Raw genomic sequence first — 23,940 nt, forward strand, 5'->3', positions numbered from 1 at the left:
TATCATGGAAACTATTCCCATATATTATAGGAACTATCCTTATAATAATATGAGTACAATTTCTATATCATTATGGGAACTATTCCTATAATGCAGAGCAAAACTTCTCATAATTTTCTTACCGTGTATAAATTTAAAGTATGGAAAAATTTAAACATACAGCTTCGATTATTGAAGTAAATCGACTGAAGAAAATTTCATTCAAAAAAATTTTCAAATAAAAAAAAAAACAATTCAAAAATTTATAGAGTTAATTTCGCATTCGCTGGAAGTATATATTCATTTATAATATATCGGAAAAAGTAATCACTACATATTTAATTCAAATTAACTGATAATATATTTACTGATAATTAACACTTGAATACATAATTATACATTGAAGAACTTTGCACTACAGTGTCAAAGGTGTATGTATGAATATATTTTTAAATTTCATTCATAAAAGTTTACTTTTTATATAAAAATATTTATGAATTATTTACTAAACAAAGATGTTATGAAACAGTTTCCTTAGAGAATTTTGAAATATATGTAATATATGAACCATCTTCATTGCTGGTTATCGGTAATTTATTATTTATTATTTAAAAATAGTTCTTTATAAAACAACGTTATCACTGGACACAGAAAATTATTCCGTTAGTTGCAGAACGTTAGAGTACAGTTATATTATAATTATTTATCAAATGAAGTTTTTATTGTTATTTATTGTGGCGAGTTTTTGCATTGGATTTATTAAAACCGGTCATTTAAATATATTTCGTGAAGAGCAACAATTGTTACCACATTATTATGTGCATAGTCCAGGGCGACTGCTTGTCTGCATTAGTGACGATCCGAGAGATGCAGTTATCTGGAATAATGAAATAGAGTGGAATCCATCGACAATTGATGACGATTACATCGATGAAGAGATGGACGGTGCGTATAAAAACAATTTTGTTGAAAAGGTATCCCGGGTCGAAAAATTTGATCTGATTTTAGTCTAACTGGACTGTATTTGGACTACTTGGTCTGTTATCGAACTTGTATAAAAATTTTAATCTGTTTTCGATCTATCCGGACTGAAAAATTTGATCTGATTTTAGTCTAATTGGACTATTTGATCTGTTTTTGATTTTTTATGAAAATTTTAAGCTGTTTTCGACCTGCTGTTTTAAAAAACAATTGCGTTACGGGCAGACTAAATTAGATTAATTCGTGAACTTTGAAAAATTTGAGTTCTGAAAATTTACAAGGACAAAACTAGATTAAATCATGGACTTATAAAATTTTTATTTATGGGCAATATTTATGAAAAAATGTTAAGTTGCAGAATTGATTATGTTTTATTTACTATTTATTTACTATCTTTTGTTTAAAAATGTCGGCAGTTAATGAAAATTTGACAGCTTAATTTTTTAGTTGTCTTCATTGAATATTTATATCATTGAATAAAAGTAATAAAACAACTCTTAAAATCTCAAGAATTTTCTCTTATTTACTGGATAAAATTGAAAATATTTTGGCATAAGAAAACATCAAAATTTTTGTGCTACGGAGAAAAATGCTGGCTCGAAATCTACCAATTTTTATTATGCTGTCGACCAAACTTGAAACAGAAAGTAAAGTATCCAAAAAATTATTATGCTGCATCAAAATTATTATAATGTATGGAAGTAATTGATATTGAAGATCATCGATAAGTTTCTCGCGCGTAATAAGTAATGTGATACAGTATAATCATTTTTTGTAAGAGCACGATAATTTTTTGGATGCTTTACTCCCTGTTTCAAGTTTAGTTGACAGTATTGTAAAGATTGGTAGGTTTCGAGCTAACATTTTCTCTGTGTGACATCTTATTATGGAAGCGCATTAGCATGTTTTAAATACCAAGAAAATTAAAATAAATTAATAAATCTAGATTATTATTATTATTATTATTTATATTTATAAAAAGTCCTGTATTTGTCCTTAAAAACAATTGAACACAGAGCAATAATTATAATAAAAAAGTCTGTTTTTAGTCTAAACGCGATTTAAAACAGACTAAATATCATACAAAAATAAGTCTGATATTAGCCTGGATAAGAAATAGTACGAACAAAAACAGATTAAATTCTTATATAAAATAAATACGATTTATAAACTTGAATTAAAGGAAAAATATTTGAATTTATCATTTATTTTAAAACAGATCTAATTTTTTGACCCGGGTAGTCAAGAAATTTTTCATTCCCCTAAAATTCATATTTATTGTTTTTAGTAGATTTCATAGAAATCTAACTATTGTATTTGCTCTCTAACGCAACTTTACAAAATTTTACCATTTTCTGTCTCAGCTAGTCGAGTAGGTTTCAAAAATACCATTGGTTCAAAAGTTTATATATATATACGATATAACGTGTCGTTCTCCCATGATAGCGACCACAATGCTACTTCGATCTTAATGAAACATAGTATAGTCCTTTAGTTAAAAAGCTCGCTTCAGTTCGAAGATGTACTAACCCGAGTCAAAATTTAAAACGTATCTCAAGCGTCTCAGACGTTGTAAGCGTGATTAAAACGTTTCAGCTCAAAAAACGTAATAAATGCAATTTTGAGCGCTTACACTGTAAAAAAGTCGCGGAGTGAATGCGGGTTAAATCCGGAGTAAATGTGGAGTGAATGAATTTTTAATTATTCACTCCCCTCGGAGTGAAATTCACTTCGCAGGGGAGTTTTCGCGGAGTAGATAATTTTTTATTAAATTAATCCCTCCGGAGTGAAATTCACTCCGGAGCGGAGTTTTGTAAATATTATTAACAAAAAATAACTCCCCTCAATAAAATCGAAGTAAAAACTCGCGTATTACATAATTGATCAGCTAATACGCACACACATATTTAGACACACACGCGCACTCGCACACACACGTACGCACACATTTGCACACACACACACACGTTTGTACACACACGCCCACATTTGCACACCCACACACACACACACACACACACACACACACACACACACATTTGCTCACATGCACACACACACATTTGCACACATGTACACATTTTCACACATGCACACACACACACATTTACACACATGCACACATTTGCACACACGCGGACACACACGCAGATATTTGCTAACATCCGAACACACACAAGCACACATTCGCACACACGCACACAAACACACATATGCACGCAAACACACACTCGCACACACACACATTGTTTAGCAGTTTAATATAAATTAATATAAATTTATTTAAGTATTAAAACTCCGGACCGGAGTGAATTGGGAGTGAAATAAAATCCGCGTCACTCCGCAATCACTCCGCTAAAAAAAAACTCCCAATTCACTCCGCATGCGGAGTGATTTTTTTTAAAACTCCGGAACTCCGAGTGGCGGAGTGAATGGATTTAATTTCAATCCGAATTCACTCCGGATTCAGTCCGGATTTTTTACAGTGTAAGTATAGAATAAGCGGGAGGTTGCAGGGATGGCCTTTAGGGTCAACCGTTTTCCTAATTTTTTTTCAAGTGCTCCATTGTGCCCCATATATCACATATTGGCCCGAAATATCATAAAAACATCATAGAGGTCATAACTTGACGGAAAATGGAAAAAAAAATTTTTACCTATTACCCAGTACATGACCTTTTTAATTTTTATCGGAATTAAAAAATTATTGAAAAGTTTTAAACACGCTCTTAATGCCTGAGACGTCTTAAACGCGCTTTCAACGCCTGAGACGCTTAATTTACGCTTTCAACGCCTGAGACGTTTGAGATACGTTTTAAATTTCGACTCGGGAAATCGGCCAAAAATTTTACAAATTCTGATCTTTTAAAATTTTTTGACTTCGCAAAAATAGACTTGCTGATTAATCGTCAAATAACTTTTAAACTTGGAAGGATAATCTATTTCGGGTGATTGCATCAAGTTTCATTCAATTAGCTCTAATTTGTGCTATATTGTTTATTTTTTTGATTATTTTTTCTAATATTACGATGAATCTCAAAATTTTTTTAAAAATAGGGAAAAGTTTTTTTTTGCTTTAGCGCTTTAACAACTGTAAAGTATTACATAATAGTTAAATTTCGTTAATTGTATGTTGACACTTATCAAACTAGCTTTAATTTCTATTATACTTTTAAAATAGCCGTTTATTTAACAAAAATTACCTAATTATCCATTGAAATTCAGCTGTTACATTTTTTCTCCTAAGCTTCCCTGAATTTGTGGGACTGCTCCAATAAAATTTATTGCCACCTAATACTTTTTAAATTTTAACATCTTAATTCAAGAGGTTGAAAATAATTCCGTTGCGTTTTTTACATCCTTGAAAGTATTTGACCTCGAAATATTTAAAAATATCGAAAAAAAAATTTGTTTCTATTTAATCTTATCTTAAAACTTGAAAGTAAATGAATAAACAAAAAGCAATCTACTCTCTAAACATGAATTAGTGGAAATTTCATTAATTACGTTAGTGAAGCAGTATTCATTTCATAATCAGTGTATTTAAATAACAAATTAGTGAATTCTTACTAATAAATTCAGTACTATAATTTTCACTAGCAAATTGAGATTTTCACTACTAAACTAGCGATATTTTCATAATTTCTGCAAGTCAAACTGTTATTCACTTCTTAATTTATGAATTTCACAATTTCACTAGTAACTTTAACTAGCGAATAATTAAATATTTTACTAGATATAAATATAATTAATGATTATGGTGCTATTTTTAAAAATTTTAATAAAAAACTTTCAAAATAAAAAAAAATAGAAGTACAGAACAATAATATATTTATATGAAGAGTACTTCAATCATAACATCACGGATTTTTTATTTCTTCATCAGTTATTGTTTGGTATCATAATGAATATACTATTTACACTCACGCGATCACATGCGTAGGTCAGCGCAGTGGATAGCATCAAAGACTTTGAATCTGAAGGATGCAGGTTCGAGCCCAGCAGTCACCGGGATTTTTCCATCAATCAAAATCATGTATACTTCCTCTAAGTAATGATTCTAATACATTAATCACATTTCGGATCTAATTACAAGTGTCTTATATTTTTTTTCGCAATGTAATATTTTTTTTCACCAATGAAATCAGTGGATTCCTGGATTCACTTTTCAATTTAGTGGATTCTCATATTCACTTATCAAATCAGTGAATTCCAATATTCACATATTTATTTAGTGAATATTCACTTATTCTGCGTAGTACGATTGTAGCATTGACAATTATTGAATATTCATTTGAAATTAGCGAAAAATTACTAATTCATATTTAGAGAGTACTTTCATTGCGCATGCCAAATACTCGATTAAAAATTATATTATTTGCATGGTATCATATTTCATGATACATAAAATTTTTTTCGTTTCATTGTATGATAAACATTTAGGAAATTATAAGCTTACGTTTACTTCAATAAAAAATTTTTAGATTATGACTATTCAATGAATTCAAGTAGTGAAGAAAAACAATGCGATATTGACATTGATTCTTGGGAATGTTTCACTGAATGGAATCATCATAATTCTCAATGGAATAGAACATCGTCTCTAGATGTTCCTATGGGTCCTGTTTATGATAACCGATGGGAACGTAAGATTATTTTAATTAATATTTATCAATCACTACAATAATGTTGTAGATGAATTAAAAATGTAATAATTAATATAATGATCAAAATAAAATTTTTTTTATAGATTTCAAAGAACTTAGTAAGTTCGATGAAAACGATACAGAATTTTATCCGGTGACAGATAATAGACATAAGAATTCAACTCACTTCACATTTCACGAAAGTGGTGCTTTAGTAGTTTCAATTCGCGGATTAGCTAATGCACAGATTTTGTTATGCAGAGGTCAAAATTATACTCATGATTTTTGCTATTGGCTTATTATTGGTGGTTGGCATAATACTATAACGGCAATTCGAAAATGCGAGAACGGAATACCGTCAGGGATTCCAGCTCCTGGATCTAATTGTAGTATTCTACGGGCTTCTGTAACACAAGTAAATATCAAATTTACATAAAGTAATATTATTTAAAAATTATATATTTTCGTGCACGGGATGAAATGAGACGATTTCAGATAAGGGTGAGGTATAAGGAAGACGTTAATCGGAGGTAAGTTCAAAAGACTCGCCCCATTAATGCGTGGGGTCTAACCATGATCACCACGATTCCAAACTTTTTGGGCCTAACAATCCTTCCATCTCAGGCAATAAAGAGACTTTGAACGAACTGAGCTTGGGAAGGCCTGCCTGTGGTACTCGTTTCCGGTAATTATCAAAATATCGCTTCGAGACAAAATGATAAGAAGCAGCTTTGCCTTATTACCCTTAAAAGGGACCTCCATTTATAATCAGTTAAGTTGCGAACAAGCTATTATTCATTTGTTCCGTTTTTTGTGATGTTCTCTCGAAGAGCTCGATAATGAATTAATGTATCGGGACTTAAGTCCACTTCCGCCGACCGGAAGCCGATTCCTCGCCCTGTTGGGCATACTCGCGTTGCGTTAAACCCTATCTTCTACCATAATATTATAAAAGCGAAATGTGAGCATAAGCTCACATTAGCTTACCCTTTAGGCATGCAATGCATGTGGGTGCCTCGTCATCAGCCACCACAAGTCCAACCCTTGGGTCCATCACTCCTCCCATCTCGGGAAATAGAGAGACTCTGGTCGAAGTGGGGCTTGGAATGGGCCCCCCATGGTACCAATTCCCTGTATTGGTCTTCAGGTTGCAGACTAGTGGTGAGATGCAACTTCTTCTCAATACCCTAAAAAGGATTTCTTCTACTTATTCTCACTTGCATCTAAGACAGCAATTATAAAAGATTGCCCTCAGTCATCAACTCCAAGCGATTATCATTATATGCTAGTGATAGTATTATGTACGGGCTAGTATCCATTAGATTTTTTAGACAGTCTGAAGAGTTGGCAACATCCGCGCAGCGGTGCTTATTGGCTTTCTGCAACCACAGAATTGTCACATTTACAATAATGCTAAGCATTATAAAGTGGGTACTGCTAACGGTTGGAGTAATAGTCCCAAAACCCACGAAGAGGGTGGCATGTACTTGGTCTCGCGCCACCTAGAGGGCGCCAAATCCCCTTTTGGGCGAAGAGCTCGATAGCAGAGGGAAGTTTTAGGGCTGGCCCGCAGGTTCAACCGCATTTCAGATGCTTTTTCTGTTGACTCGGCACCGAATAACGAGATCGCCATTACCCGATAAATGCCTTAAGTGCTTTAACTCAAAATAAGGGTCTGAAATTGATATTTACATTGTTCTGTAAGTAACAGAAGATCAATGTCCGAGCTGAAGGTGAGGGCTACAGTTTTTTATCTGGTCGTATCTTTTATCCCGTGCTATACACTATATTTTCTTTGAACACCTGAATTAAAACTCAAAGCTCTAATATCTGGATTCATTCGAAATAAGACAATTTAAGACCGTTAACGTATTGTACGAATTTAACTATTGATTTGGATGAATTGAATGGCACATGATTATTTTAAGGGTTACAACAAACCGATGTGATTCTGACCACGGCTGAATAAAGTCAAACTGACTTTTACTATATCTGTGCAGAAAGTTCAAATTACTGTCCTATTTATGGTAAAACGAGTTACATTTTCTTTTGATCGGAAAAGAAGTGAAACAAAGATGTGCATCTGCCAAACTCCCTTCAAACAGTGACAGAGATTTGAACGTTACCGTTGCAGATGTAATGAAAAGTAGTCTGTATACATCACGGTAAAATATTATGTAGAATATTCTACTCCATGTGTTTTTTATTTCTCTTTAGTAGGGAATTAACCACGTGGATTTGAATGTCACTTTACTCCTTAGGTGTCTAAACTACTATAGAGGGTAAAAACTCATTCAGAAAAGTTTTCTGTCTTAAGGAAGAAAACGCCATTTTTCAATACAGTAAATCGTATCGGCCTTAAATTGGCTTATTCCGATGGAAATTTACGGACATTAGAACTTTTGGTTTCTATGCAAGTAATATAAAACAAAAATGTGATTTCCACAAAGAATTTTCTTTTTGAAGCACTTTCCATTAAACGAATTCGAGTGGAGAACATTTATAATTGAATGGGAAGCTGAAAATCAAACAATCAAATTATTTAATCCAAATGAATTAATTTTAACTTATTCCGATCCTGATTATACATCTTCTAATACTGTCGATAAAATTCATTACGTCTTTTATGGAAATCCCGATTCTAACATCAAAATGCTTTACCGTTTTCATGAATGTAAGTATAGGAAGTAAAAGTATGAGTATATAGTTTCCAATCTGTGTACATTAATTCAACACATTTTTTTTTTTTTTAAATAATAGATCACTATATTTTGACACATCAACCTAATGCCAAATTAACTAGCCCACCAGTTAATGCTGACTATTTTCACACAATTTGCGTTGACATGTTGGTCGGTTTATGTCCAGAATGTGAATTACTTATAAATTTAGTCGATGGAAACGGGACAAAGCAGATAACAGAAATAATTTCAAGACCACTCGCTTATCAATATATCAAACATGGCTTACCCATGTGGCAATATGTTCGAATAAATGCTTCCAATGTTGATAAGTATCAAAGTCCAATCACACTGGAATTAACAACAAAACTTTCAGCCACTGGAAACGATAAAAAGTACCATTGGGCTTTAGCTCGATTTGAAAAATGCTTACCAGATAGTAATTTAATCTCCTTACCAGATACTAATTTAACTATTATTTCATAACTTTTTCGATGCTTTAACAAGTGAATTTTTGTAAAATGTAGAAGCTGTCAAAACAATTTCAACAAATGTAGTTAGTCTCAATAGTTATCCATTTCCGTCATGGCCAAACGTGACTTGCCAAAGACTTTCTTACATCGAAGAAAACACAGAAATAGTTAGTTCGATTTCGAATTTCTATTATCCACCAGGTTTGAAATAATTATTAAACTAATTTCCCATTTATAAAAATGACTGTTTTTAATAATAACAATAATAATAATGTGTAAAGAGGATTTCCCTCTTTGTCCGAACTTTAGTTTTGGGCCACACTGCTCTACTCCTTGCAGTAAGTACTTCAGTTTTTATTGTAATCACATAACAATGTGTACGCAAAATGGTTGCTTTTGCACACAAGGATATTCTGGCTTCAGATGTCAAAAACGTAAGTGAAGTATTTAATTTTTCATCTCTTGACTTTGAAATCCCACTCTATGTTCACGGGGTTCGTAGTAAAATAGGAGTGAGCCCTTAACATCTACAGCAGGGGTGTGTTATAGAAAATAAGAATCTATTTTTTTCAATACGCAAGTTGGCCATGTAAGCAATCCCAATTACGGTACTGTTACTGTACACAAAGTAGGGTTAAAATGAGTGGAAATGAACACACGGTAACACACTACTTTTACAGTGCACGCACACGTATCCAAGACGATTTTTGATTCGCGCTCTCCCAAACGCTGAAGGGTTACAGTCTAAGCTCTTTAAAGTTGCCCCCCCTAAAGTTGCTATTATTGTCCTGATGAAAACTTGGGATTTTTTTCCCACCAGTTTCTTCCCCCACCACTACAATATTAGAATGGGCGCATGCGTCATTAAATGTGCGCATGTGCCAAACCGAAGGGTGGGGGAAGAAATCGTGGTGGGAAAAAATCCCAAGCTTTCATCGGGACGACTATAGCTCCCTAAAGTTGACAGGACATGCTCTCTAAAGTTGCTCGGATTTTCTCCCACTCTTCTTTTTACTAAACGAATTAGAATTTAAGATTCTGGCGCGCGATTTAAACTTCTATAATTGATTATATTCATATTCTGTTATGCGAGATAGTTAACCTAGAAATACAATTTTTTTTATCATTAATAAAACTATCCGAGCAACTTATAATTAATGAACAAAAGTATTTTCGAGATGTAATAAATTTTATTAGTTTATTTTTTCAAATTTCCGGTCGGCAAATAATAGTTCAGTCAATGTTTCAATTTAGTGATTATTTTATACTCTCTAAAACTAAATTAGTGAAAAACCACTAATTACTTGTGAATATTCACTAATCTAAATTGTCCAAAGTATACGACTATGAATTAGTGACTATTCACTTTTTGAATTAGTGAAAAAAACAACATATAGAATTAGTGAAAATTTCACTGATTGAATTAGTCAAAAATGTACTAATTCACTTGTTGACGAGGATTTATTTGGAAAAATATTGTATCGTTGCTAATAATATTGTATCAAAATATTATTATTATTATTATTATTATTATTATTTGTAATTGATTATAAAATTTTTTTAGCAACTTGATCGACTAAATTAACAATTAAAATTATTTTCGTATGGTAAATATTTATATCATAATTATACTCATAACCTGATTCTATTGTCAATGATGGTTTTGATTAAGGTTCGGTAAAAAAAGTTGGAGTAAAAATATAAAGCTATTAAAAAATAACAAGATGTATTATTTAGCAACTAAATTAGGTTTTATTTAATTAACTTACCTTAATTACTACTGTTCAGTTGTATTTAAAAATTATCGTAATTAATTTTGCCCTGAATTTGATAATTCTATGACAGAATAAAAAGTCCTTAAGCGAGGCGCCACTAGTAATCATTGTAGAATCCGGGGAATCACTAATGAATTAGTGAATCTAATTCAAAATCACTAATTTTGTAGTGAATTTTAAGATCACTATTTCAATTAGTGAAATTTTCACTTATTTAGTTTTAGAGAGTAAACTCTAAGTGTTTTTCATTTTATTTCTTTATTATTTATTTATTAATATTAAAATATTAAAAATAATTTAAAAATCACGATTTGAGGTTAGCCTCAACGCATATGTATCACACTGTTTGTTTTGATTTTGTGGCGCATCGAAACGCGCATAGGGGAATCAATTATCCTAGCGAGAATGCAGAGTGGGGAGAAGGGGAAAAAGCAATTTTAGAGAATGGTCCTGTACGAAGAGAGCAACTTTAGAGAGCTTCGACTGTAATCAGTTTCACAACGACTTGCCTGAACATGGAGTGGGAATTTAAGGCCGTGCTAAAAAATTAATATAATGATCAAAATTCGAAATGATTTGCTTTCAAAAATTATTTTATTGACTAGCATGTGAGCGTGGATCCTACGGCTTCGAGTGCCGGAAAACTTGTGATAATTGTCTCAATGAACGGTGCGACGGATATGATGGTAAATGTAACTCTGGATGTGTTCAATCCACAGATCGTTTTCATATCCCACCTTACTGTGATATTGGTAAAATATATTAATCATTAAATTCGAACTAAGAACAAAGAATTGATTTCTTACAACTTAACGATTCAAACATTAATTTTTTTTATTTTCTCAAGTCATCGAGTCTCCACCGGCTCCTAGTATCGATCATATTAATGAAACCACTGTGAGAATATTTTTACCGGAATTGAATGAATATAAACATGTTATAATCTTATTCATATTTGAAATTGAGGTAATTATTTTTTTATGATTCATTAATATGATTATGAAAACATATATATATTTAATATAAATTATTTTTTATTACAAAAAAAAAAAAAAAATTATTTAATAGTCAGATTCAGAAAAAAGTCAAAGTAAACTTGCAACAGATGAAGTAATTGACATCAATAATATTAAAAAAAAAATTTACTCCACAATTTTTACTAACTTGACTATTGGTACAAAGTATTCGGTAAGATCATTAGCAACTATTCATTATGATGAGAATCAATATAAACATATGGAAGGAGCATGGAAAACATTTTCGACTTTATGTGATTGTAAGTTTTTCAATTTCATTTCTTAATTTCGTTTAATAGTATCTTATACATCTTGTGGAATCAGTATTATACTTGAGTATGGGTTTGGTGGCATGTGAAGCGAGTGTTGTCATCCCAAGTAACACGTACTTACGTAAGTGCTCTTGTATACGAGTCTGGTGCAAGGCCTATCCCGCATGAAAAAAATGTATATTTTTATATTATAAACGAAAATATATAATTATATAAAACGGCAAAAATTTATGTATGTTTGAATATAATGTGCATATAACGTGAAAGTATATTTTTTTCCTATAACATAAACTATAAAAGAAAATATATATTTTATTATAGAGCATTGCAAATTTTCAAAATATAATTTGCCGGTTATAAATTCCAATATAACTAAATATAATCGAGACACATATTTTAATGTATAGTAACTGTTATAAAATGAAAAAATAATTTTCATTATATTTTTCCACTATATCGTATTATATATTGGATAATATACTTAAAAATATATAATATAAATATTTTTTTAATCGCCAAAATGAACATTCAATTTATCAGTTTAACTCAGGAAAGAAAATAAAGGTACAGATTAATGAAGAAAGAACAGATATCTCAGTACATATTAAGTAGATCTGACCATAGATGTTTATATGTAAGTGTGCGTTTCAATCAGGGGATGTCAACCTACGACTCTGACTATAAAAAACCGAATTAAACTTTTTTAGGTTTAAAACATGATATAGGCTTGGAATAAACCTTTTAGACTTAAAATTTTATAAGTCGATAATATATATTAGCTTATATATTCACATTATAAAATTACTTATGTGTTTATTATATAATTTTCAATATATGGAGTTCATATAGCTTGAATATATGCCAACATATAATATTATATATCATATTTGTATATTTTAAAAATATATAATTATATAATTAAAACGGCAAAAAAATAGTTATTTTAATATACATGACTTCTTATATTAATAATTATATTGTAATATAAACTGTGTTATATAATTCAGTATAATTTTAGGATATAAATTATTTTCATGCGGGATAGTTACTATAGTGTCTCCTTCTACGTATGTGTCTTTCGCAAGATTGTGTAGCAGGGCACTGACTAGAAAATTTGCATGATTTGCTCATGGTATTGTAGGCATCAATATTGAAGATATCTCCAACACGGTGCAGCTAATAGTTTCTGACGCATTTCTTGCCCTAAAAACTTGCAACAGATACTTGCGCATGGCTTGCTCAAGATCTGCTTAAGACGTGCGATACTCCCCATACTATTCCTTCCCCCACCAGTTTTCACTTGAGCAGATCTTGAGCAAGCCATGGCCAAAGTAGATTTAACATTCTTCCGGAGCCGATTTCCCCCTAAAATTGAATAGTATCTTCACCAAAATGCATGTGTAAGACTAGCATAAGACTTGCAATTTATATCTGCCCCAATTATCTAGAGCAAACCTCATAGGCAAATGGTGACGCTAGCAACTATCAAACATTCACTTATCAACAGTTGATTCAATAAAAAAAACCTTAACTTTGGTGTTATGCCGTATCAATTAATAGAGATATGTAAGGTTATAACATTCAGGTGACGTTGCATAAAGTCGTCCCGATAAAAGCTTGGGATTTTTTTCCCACCAGTTCTTTCCCCTACTACCATGATATTATAATGAGCGCATGCGCCATTTGAATGTGCGCATGTGCAAAGCCACCAAAACCAACATTTAAAAGGTGGGGGAAGAAACCGTGGTGGGAAAAAAATCCCAAGCTTTCGTTGGGATGACTATAGATCTACACATGTGTAGTCTGCGCAGACTACAGATTTTGGTCACGTTTATAAGGCAGCTAAATTCAAAGTGACGTCATGAAAGAGGGAGGTAATAGACTCGTTAGTGGTTTGAACCATTAAGAAGGAATGTACTCCATCTTTTTCACTAAAAATTCATGATTTAATGTATATTAAATAACACTTCTGACCAATCAGAAAGAATTGTACTTCAATATAAAATTTTATCAGCCTGACTTTAGCCAATCAGCGGCGTATTCTTCGGACATGAATTACAAAAATTATTTATTTATTTATTTTTTTAGGGGACTCAAAGTTTGAAATTAAATCTAGCGAAAGAAGTATATCACTCGAAAGAATGTCTCAGAAGGTAAACAATGAATCTAAAAAGTTGTTCAAATCAATTATATATGTGATATAAACTTTTAATATTAATTATCTTAATTATTTCTTAAAGCAAGCTTCTTCATGTTCTGATAGTTGGTACAATGTTGAACTGAAAATGATATCCAATTCTAACAAATCCTATCCCATAAATATAAATCATGTTCCTCACAAATTTCCCATGTTATTTACAAATTTAGCTCCATTTACACACTATAGAATTTGTGTAAATAATGCAGATGTAAAATTTAATTTCTGCCAGGAAATTCATACACTTGAAGCTGGTAACGTATAATTATGCATTTATGAAACACCTAATATCGAAATAATTAAAACTTTAAAATTTTGAATCATATAGAACCATCAGAAGTTGAGTTGATAAAACATGATTCAGTATATGCGACAGGAGCAGAAATTGGGTGGTTTCCTCCAATATTTCCCAATGGAAAAATCCTGGGTTATAATTTGACAATTCGAGTAATTAATTATTCATAATAATTATTGAAAGTAGGAGACTGGGTACGGTTATCTCACGGATTGATTGGCACAGCGGTCATTGATCGGTGTCGAAGAATCACGAGGGCATCACCTCCCTTTCGACGCCGATCAATGTTCGTATTTCATTCGTTAAGTTTTCTGTTATGCTCCGGGTCCTCCCCCCCCCTTGAGTTAAACTACACTTTGATTTGGCTTAAATAATCAAAGCGCCTAAAAGCTCATAAAGTAAGAAATTTATCAGGAAATAAACAAGTGGGTAATAGCTTGTTCGAAACTGAATAGTAACAAGTAGTCTACTTGCCCTACTACGAAACTTTGTGGCGAAAAATTGCCGTAGTCAAATAAAAAGTTGAATAAAATAGAGAAAAATCTCGTAAATCTCCCGGTACAAAAACCCGGAAAAAAAAGGTGTAATTTTTTTTGTTATTAACAAAAACGTTTTGCAAGTAAAGCCTCAGTCTACTTTGACGGAATACTGGATAAAGATTTTTCTCATGCAGTTAATGAAATGTACAAAATAAAATAATTCAATCTTTTATGAATCGTTTGGTCACAAAGTTTATACGAAAATGTTAATTATTAATTATGAAAATAATTATTTAATTTAATCAATACAAAAAAATACTAACCTAACAGCTGCTGTTTGTACCGACGTGGTCTGCGCATATTTATAGTGGGGAGAAGTTGCGCGCGTCGCTATGACTTATTTAAAATTCCAAGTGCGTGAATTATTTTATTTCAGGCAATTATTTATTTTAATATTATAAATTCAATTAATAAATGAAAAATTTTTATAACAATTGATAAAATTTTTAAAATTATTAATATATACTGTGCTTGGAATTTTAAATAAGTCTCTTTATTTCCTGAGATGGTAGTAGTGTTTGGCCCAAAAGAGGTATGGACTCGTGGTAGCTGTGGTTAGATACCAAGCGCAGTAATGAATTTTGATTATACCTCCGGTTAATGTCCATCTTAGCCCGCATGAAAAAACTTTATATGTGAAAACATATATGATAGAATATATGAATATTATAATGTGATATATTGTACAATATATAAAATAATATTTATATTTTTGCCGTATTAATATATGATAATATATTGAAAAATAATATATTGCTAGAATATATTATCAATATATTTATCAATATATGACTTTTTATGTATGTTTTACATATATATTTTAATATATCTTTTTTATATTGATATATTATATTGAAAGTAGTATATTAATTAATATACAGTATTTTTTATATTTTTTATATATGTTTTCCAATATATTGCAAAATATATGGTTTCCAATATATTGTATAATATATGGCACTTTTTTTACTTTTCTTAGGTTATTGCCAGTAAATATAAGGTCAATAAAAAGAAAGAGAAAAAATAATAAGTTTGACTTTTTTTTGTGGAATTGTGTAGAAATTGAAAAAGTATATTAAAAAATAAAATTTTCAATATATTGCGAAAAATATAAGTTTTGATATACTGGAAAAATATAATTCCAATATACCGCGAACCATATATTTAATCATATAAATTCTTTCATATATAATCAATTATATAGAGACCATATACCACTAATTATATGAGTCAAAATATATGGATATATATATCAAGTTTATTATATTACACTTATAAATTATATATATACTATCCATATACGATAAGAATATATTGAGCATTATATGAGATAATATATATAGAAAAATACCAAACATTATATACAAGTAAATATATTATGATAAATATATAATCCAATATATGTAAAAAACATACAATTTTCAATATAGATATTTTTGCCGCTATATATTTATCACATATTCACCATATATTTTGTTATATACTTTTAACAATATATAGCTTTTCCATGCGGGAGTCGTCAATTGATTATAATTTTTGACTAAGAGTGTAATCTGGGGCGGAGATAGGGATGGGCTTTGGTCCTGTTACATTAATTAATTGTGATAACCAACCCGCGAGACAATTATACCCGGTCTCCTATAACGTAAGATTTATTCTGTCTTCAACGAATATTTTTTTTTAAAATTAATTATTAGGTAATTCAACATGCAGGTTGTGAAGATAATTATTTAGAAACTCCTAAAAGTCTAATGACTCCCCGAACTGTACTATTGAATGATTCGGACAGTTTTAGAATGTCATACAAATTTACAGGTTTAATTCCATATGTTATTTATGAAGTTACGATTCTAGCTTATAATTCTAAGAGCCATGGAGTTGAAAGTAAAATACGGATTGATACGGATCAATTAGGTAAGAAGTTTAAAATAATCAGTTTACGTTACAATGAATAAAAACAGCCATGTAAGTAAATTATATTGACACAGAAATACCAACGGAAATATTTGAAGGCTTAAAATTTGAAAAAAATATAATAACGTGGAAAAAACCATCTAATTGTTCATTAATCACGGGGCCGATTGTCGACGCACGATTTGTATTAGTTGGACTGAGTGAATATGTCAGAAATTTCAGCTTTCAAAGTTTGAACGGAGAATTCAAAGTATATTTGACAGATATACAAGGAATTTATGGTAATGAACAATATCGAGCTCGAGTTTATGTACTGCATTATCCCAAACGAATACACAATGAAACAGCTTATGCTGAAATTACTTTCAAGACAGATCCAAGTCGTAAGTTTTATCATACTGATTAAAAAGTATTTTATCTCTTGACTCAAGAATTACCTTAAATAATTCCGATTATAAACGTAAAAAAATTTGAACACTTATGTTAATAATAAGAATGAAAAATTTTTGAATATCCAAAAGTGCACGTCTGATACGCGGTTGATCTCATTTTTACAATAGTTTATTTAATTAATTTACTATAGGTTTATTGATATTCTTTTTTTCCACATAAAAAGAATATTTTTGAGGGTGACCGGCCAAAATCACTCACACACAAACAACTCCGACAATAATAACTCAACAAAATTGACTCGTGACCACAATAACTCGAACAAAAATAACTAAAAACTTTAATAACTTAATCAAAAATAACTTGTGACCATAATCCCTAAAATTCATAAAATATTAAGATTTCCATTAAAATTTAATTTATGTACTGAGTATACACAAATTTCTACAGAGTATTATAAATACTGGTATTATTGAGAGGGTTTAATTTAAAAATAGTGGAAACCTAAACATGCAAACATGCAAATAACCTTCTCAATAAGACAATTTATAGATAAATTGAGAAAAATATAGATAGCCCGAACTGGGAATCGAACCCAGACCAATTCGGTATCGCGCCGAGTGCTCTACCAGTTGAGCTATCCGGCCCTATACTATATTCCATTCAATTTAAAAACATAAAATAATAAATTATAATTTGAATACCTTCCACATAATAGATTTATTTAATCATTAATCCATACCTTCTAGTCATTAATGTCTCGAGTTATCATTGTCAAAAGTTATAATTGTTTGAGTTATTAGTGTCAAAAGTTATTATTGTTCGAGTTATTATATTCCGAGTTATTTTTGTTCGAGTTATTATTACCGAGTTATTTTGACCTATAACCATTTTTGAGCTAAAAAAAAAAAAATAAAGCGCGCAATAACTACACAAAAAGACATTTTGAATTTCGCGCTCCCGGTGCGACCGCTAAAATGACTGCAGTGCACGTTGTACATTAAACGTACAGTAGATGATACCTTCACGTCAATTAGATAAAGATAGCTAGTGATAGTAAATCCCGTGAGAAGAAAGAGAACACAAACTGAACAGAGTTTTATGTTGTAAAATTGTAGGTTTTAAGTTTTTGTTAATTATAACCAATCAACAAAAGATTAGACAGTGAATTTCAATAAGGTTCTTCTTATTAAAAAAATCAAGATATTAAAAAAAGAAATGTTTTAATTAATGGTGTTTTTTAAAAATTATCGTGTTTACAAAGTTTTATACAAGATAACTGACCTCAAATATTTTTGGGACTGGAATATTTATTTTTAAAAAATTTTTTCGTTAAATTGAGTTGAAACTAAGACCGAATTGAAGATTAATGAATTGTCTACATGCCCTCTCGAGTCATAACACAAATTCTAGTTTGTCCTCAAAAGCCTCAATTCCTTTGATGTTTCATTTGCCACCCAGAAAGTAACTCTACTTTAGTACTCAAAATCCTCAATGAGAACTATCACGTCTAAATGCGAATAATTCATCGATTTTGAAGTATAACTAAGACCTCAAAATCCTCAACGAATGAAAAGTTATAGTTCGGACTTTTAAAAATTTTAGATAGAAAAAGGGAAGGGAGAGAAAACGTCGAATGAGACTTTTTAGGTTCAAATGCGGATAAAATTATTCCTGTACGTTTTGAGTATTTTGAGGCTCTAATCCAGATTATGTTATTCCAGTTTAGTCCTCAAAGTGGTCAAATTGGTCGTAACTACTACTTTGAGGACTAAACTAGAATAACTTTCTGTACTGTTGTCAATCTTTAAATTCTAAATTGATCCTCAAAAACTTAATTGAGAACTTTGAAACATAAATCCGAATTTTTTATTTGACTCGGGCTGATTAAAAAAAAAAAAAGATTCAAAATGATTCAATTTTAATATTATATAGATAACACTCATCATTGAGTAAACCGTTTTGTTCAATCAGAGTGATAGTATGTGATCTATCGCATTTCTATGTACTTGAGGGTGTAAGAGAGAGTTAAATTGAGTGAATTGGACGAAAATTTTTTAGCGGTTATAGCGCACACCTTACGTCGCGCGTTATGAAGCGTGCAATTAAAATAATCATCAATAAATTATATTCTTGAATTAAGGATTTTTTTTTTATTAAAAGTATTTTTTCGCTCAGTGCCTACTAAAATGAAAATATATATTTTTATTTTTTTTTTCGATAAATTATTGAAATTATATTATTCAATAGCACCACCGAAAGTTGAAAAATTAGAAATTGTGGAAGTCAATCAGCAAGAAGAAACGATGACATTGCGATGGGAAAAACCACTGCCACCGACAAATGGAGAAATTATTTATTATGCAATCAGATTTTCGGGAATAAATATTGAAACTACTGATGTTGCTCATGTATATCCCAATGAAACATGTAAATTGTGGAAAGATTTACTGTGTACGACTATCAAACAACCATTTGGAACTAGGGAATATATTGAAGTGAGAGCTTTCAATAAAGGTGTAAATAAAGGTGGAGATGTTAATACAGTTGAATATCAGCAACATGAAGGAGGTAAAATACAAACATAAGTAATTTTTAAATATCGATAATAATTGTTTGTTTATTGATACATTATATTTAGCTCCAAGCGCACCTGACATAACATCAGTTAAAGAAATAGATAAAGGAGTAATTGAGGTACAATGGAAACATCCTTCAATAACAGGAGGACCGTTGAAAAGTTTTATGATTAGTATCGAAATAATTTCATCACGATTAGAAAAGCTAAGAGAAGATTATAACAAAATTTTTAAAAAAATTGACTTCCCAATAGCCGAATATAATATAGATTACAGTACTCATATAAATCTGTTACCATCTACTCTATATAAACTATCAATAAAAGGCGTCACAAAATTGCAGCATGGTTTAGAATCAATTACAGAAGTTGAAACACGTAATACGTTGGCTTTTGAATTTGAACCACATCTTATTGCAAGTGGAGATGATTCAACAATGAAAGTTGTTATACCACCTATAGTTAATAACACGTTTAATAGTATTTTAAATATCGTAGTTAAAGGAGAATCATCGTGCGAGGAAGGTACAACTTTAGATTCTACTCTTGAAAACGACATTGGATTGGAATATCATGAATCAGCTTGGCTTGCCGCTTCTTTTATGGTATAGACCATCACACACTAAGAGGGGGAAGTAGGATATTCCAACCCGAGTGTGTAATTGCGTACCCGGGCCGAAGGTGAGAGTCGCAAGCACGAGGGTTGGGACGTCCTACCTTCCTCCTGGGTGTGGATCATATTCTTCACCAAATCTGTGTCTGAAAGCTGAACTTTTTGCCTGTTTGTGGGAAGACTAGCGTATCCTAATCAAGAAATTTTATGTGGGACTGTTTGGGAATCCAAAGAAATCCACGTAGGAAGGTATGGGTACCTGGATGCTTGCATTAGAAATTCATCTAGGAAACTATGGATACCTGGATTCCCATATTAGGATTTTACTTAGGAAACTGTGAGTACTTAGATTCTGGTTGGGCGCGTTTTCATTCCCAGACAAAACGTCCCCCGACAAAATATCCCCAAGAACTCCCACTCGGTTATTTTAGTCGTAATCTTATTCAGAGTAACAATTCTAAACAAGAATTGATGTTGTGAGTATATGTAAAGATGATGTCACATAAACCGCCATTTTGATGTTAAACTGACACGTGTACACTTAAATATCTACTTGAAAACTGGTCGATAATTTGTAGATATCGCGAATTAAAATGTGTAATTTGCCGCGTTAACTCGCCAAACTTATAATCTTTATCAAACTTAAAGTTTAATAGACACCGAACAATATTAGGTTTCATCCCAGATGTGTTGGTGGAATCGTCAGTGAGGCACCTCCAACACATCCTGCCTCATACCTAACACTGAAGTTACCAAAAAATTATAAATGAGTTGGACCTATTACGCCACCGTCCATCGTACGGTTTTAAATAAAATTAATTATTAAACATTTTAATTTTTATTTAATCTATTACAAGATGGTAAGTAACCGGCTACACGTATGTAATTAAACGCCATCTGTGTGTACACGGCTGACTTTTCTATTGTTTATGTGCCACATCACCATACAAACTCATTTCAAAACCGTTTCGAATAGAAGTCCCCAGGGTCAACCATCGGGGGATATTTTGTCCGGGGGATATTCTGTCCGGGGATCAAAACGCGCCGAACTCTAGATTCCCATGTAAGAGTCTGCGTAGAAAACTGTAGGTATCTGAATTCTCATGCAGGAAACCTACCAGAGAATCTAAACTGGGTTTCCAAATGAATTTTCACATGGTGTAGATTCATATGGTCATCATTGTAAACCCTATATAGTGATCCACAATAGATTCCGATATAGCTTAAGATGTCGTAGATTTCCATGGGATACGACATAAGAATCTATATATTGGATCCCTATAGGGAACCATATGGGAATTCATCTGAAAACGCCTTGTGGGATCCATCTGAAAATCTAAGCTGGATTTCCACTAAATTGTTTTGATAGGGATGCGCTAATTTTTATAATTTGTTCTCTCATAAAAAGTCGAATGACTTTCTCCTCTCTTAACAGGGCAATAATTTCAACTTTCAGCGCGGGTATGGTGAAAAACTTTTATCATGAAATTTCCATAATAGCTTCGCTTATTATTTATGGACGTTTAATTTTAGACCAGAAAAAAAATGAATCGTGTTTTCACTATTGGAGATGGTGATAGCTACAATGGAAATATAAATTGTCCGCTCCATGTAGACATATCCTATGCCGTTGTACTTGTAGTTCATGACAGTCAACCAGTAAGCTCAATAATCTGGAAGTCACCAACATTTACAGTTGGAACTACTGTCAAAGTTTCTTATGTTTACTGGCTAGTTCCGTTGTTGTTACTTCTAATTCTTGGTAGTGGATTTATATATTTTTACTTGAAAAAGAGGTATGACTTTTTATCAATTTTTTTTCGGTTACTGAAGGTGGGAATTTATTTATAATTTATTCTGTTATAGAAACAAAAAAAGTACTGGCTTAAAACCTGATCGTCTTTCAGTCCATCACACTACGAAAAAAGTCAATGAATATGTAAATCGAAAACAAACTGTTTCTCCTAGGAGATCAGCTGATCATCAAGAGTTGATATCATTAAATCCTGCGAGTTCTATTGAAGAGTTAAGTCCATTTTCACCTTTCTCTTCATCAAATAATAATTTGTACAATGTAAATTTATAAAAAACTATGAAATCCAAGTGTTACACAAATGTTAAGTTATTACAGTAATGTAAATGTAAATAATTGATACATAAATTATTAACAGAAAAATGAGAGTGAAAATTTATTCGTTCTCAAAAATTTGTAGAGTGACTGAAATAGTAAATGAACCCTTAACCAGTATATGAACGATCGTATTTTTTAATCTTTTAATCTACAACACGGAAAGAAAATTATGGGAAGTTTTGCTATGCATTATGGGAATGGTTCCCATAATGGTATAGGAATAGTACCTATACTATTATAGGGGTCGTTCCTATAATTTATGGGAATAGTTCCCATAATAGTATGAGAATAGTTCCCTTACCATTATGGGAACCATTCCCATAATGGTATGGGAATAGATCCTATACCAATATGGGAACCATTCCCATAATATTATGGGAACTATTCCCGTATCATTATGGGGACCATTCCCATAATGGTATGGGAATCGTTCCCATAAGATTATTGGAACTATTCCCATAATGGTGTGGGAACTATTCCTATAATATTATGGGAACTATTCCCATTATGTTATGGGAACCACTCCAATAATATCATAAAAATTTTTTTTTTCAAAACAGTGTAGAAATTTCCCGAATAATATGGAAAGAACCAAATGAAGCTTCTTCGACGCTAAATTTGTTGAAAAAATTTTTTTGTTAAAAATTTTAATATTTTTGCTAAATATGGATTTTTTTCTCAATGTTTGAATTTTTGTTTCTATACTTAATCAAATTTCTGTGTATTGTCAAAGTGATTGCCACACTTTTCTTTGAATTAATTTTTTCATGATAGTATTGGAACCATTCCCATAATATTATAGGAATGGTTTCTATAATGGTATGGGAACTATTCCCATAATATTATGGGAATGATTCCCATAATGGTATAGGAACTATTCCTATACCATTATGGAAACTATTCCTATAATATTATGGGAATAGTTCCCATAATGGTATAGGAATAGTTCCTATAATGTTATGGGAATGGTTCCTATAATTTATGGGAATGATTCCTATAATTTATAGGAATAGTTCCTATTATAGAAAGTATTCCTATAAATTATAGGAACCATTCCTATAATTAGAGGAACCGTTCCTATAACGTTATAAGTATCATTTCCATAATTATAGGAACTATTTCTATAATTATGGGAAACATTCCTATGATGATATAGGAAAAAATTTCACAAAATTATGGGAACAGATTCCATAATTTTCTTTCCGTGAAGAACTCAGCAAAATTAGAGTAGAAGTTATAAAAGTAGTCAATGGAACAGCTGTGAAATACTTTCCTCAGTTAATTGTGATTAAAATCTAAATGATATAAATAAAAATTAAATAATTTTCATTTACTGGTCATGTTTGTTCAATAGACCGGTCACCCTATATTAGAAAAGGCCAAGATGAAGAAGTATGTACATGGAAAAATAATATAATTTGAATCGATAATTTTTTTCCTTCAAAATTAAATTCTTGTTT

The 23,940-nt window shown here is 31.2% G+C and overlaps 1 protein-coding gene across 1 annotated transcript; it reads left to right on the top strand.

Annotated features, from left to right (window-relative positions):
- The first annotated feature begins 592 nt into the window (after positions 1 to 592).
- On the top strand, positions 593 to 22,676 carry LOC130670620 (uncharacterized). Its single transcript, XM_057474049.1, has 19 exons — positions 593 to 924; positions 5,445 to 5,606; positions 5,711 to 6,021; positions 8,073 to 8,280; positions 8,367 to 8,726; positions 8,815 to 8,961; positions 9,042 to 9,194; positions 11,141 to 11,287; positions 11,383 to 11,501; positions 11,604 to 11,811; positions 13,912 to 13,976; positions 14,064 to 14,274; positions 14,349 to 14,467; positions 16,552 to 16,768; positions 16,843 to 17,151; positions 19,409 to 19,729; positions 19,800 to 20,341; positions 21,883 to 22,145; positions 22,216 to 22,676. Exons 1-19 carry the CDS (start codon positions 690 to 692, stop codon positions 22,433 to 22,435), a joined length of 4,317 nt encoding a protein of 1,438 aa, XP_057330032.1. The 5' UTR covers positions 593 to 689; the 3' UTR covers positions 22,436 to 22,676.
- The last annotated feature ends 1,264 nt before the right edge of the window (positions 22,677 to 23,940 follow it).

This window comes from Microplitis mediator, chromosome 6 (assembly GCF_029852145.1).
Source record: "Microplitis mediator isolate UGA2020A chromosome 6, iyMicMedi2.1, whole genome shotgun sequence".
NCBI lineage: Eukaryota > Metazoa > Arthropoda > Insecta > Hymenoptera > Braconidae > Microplitis > Microplitis mediator.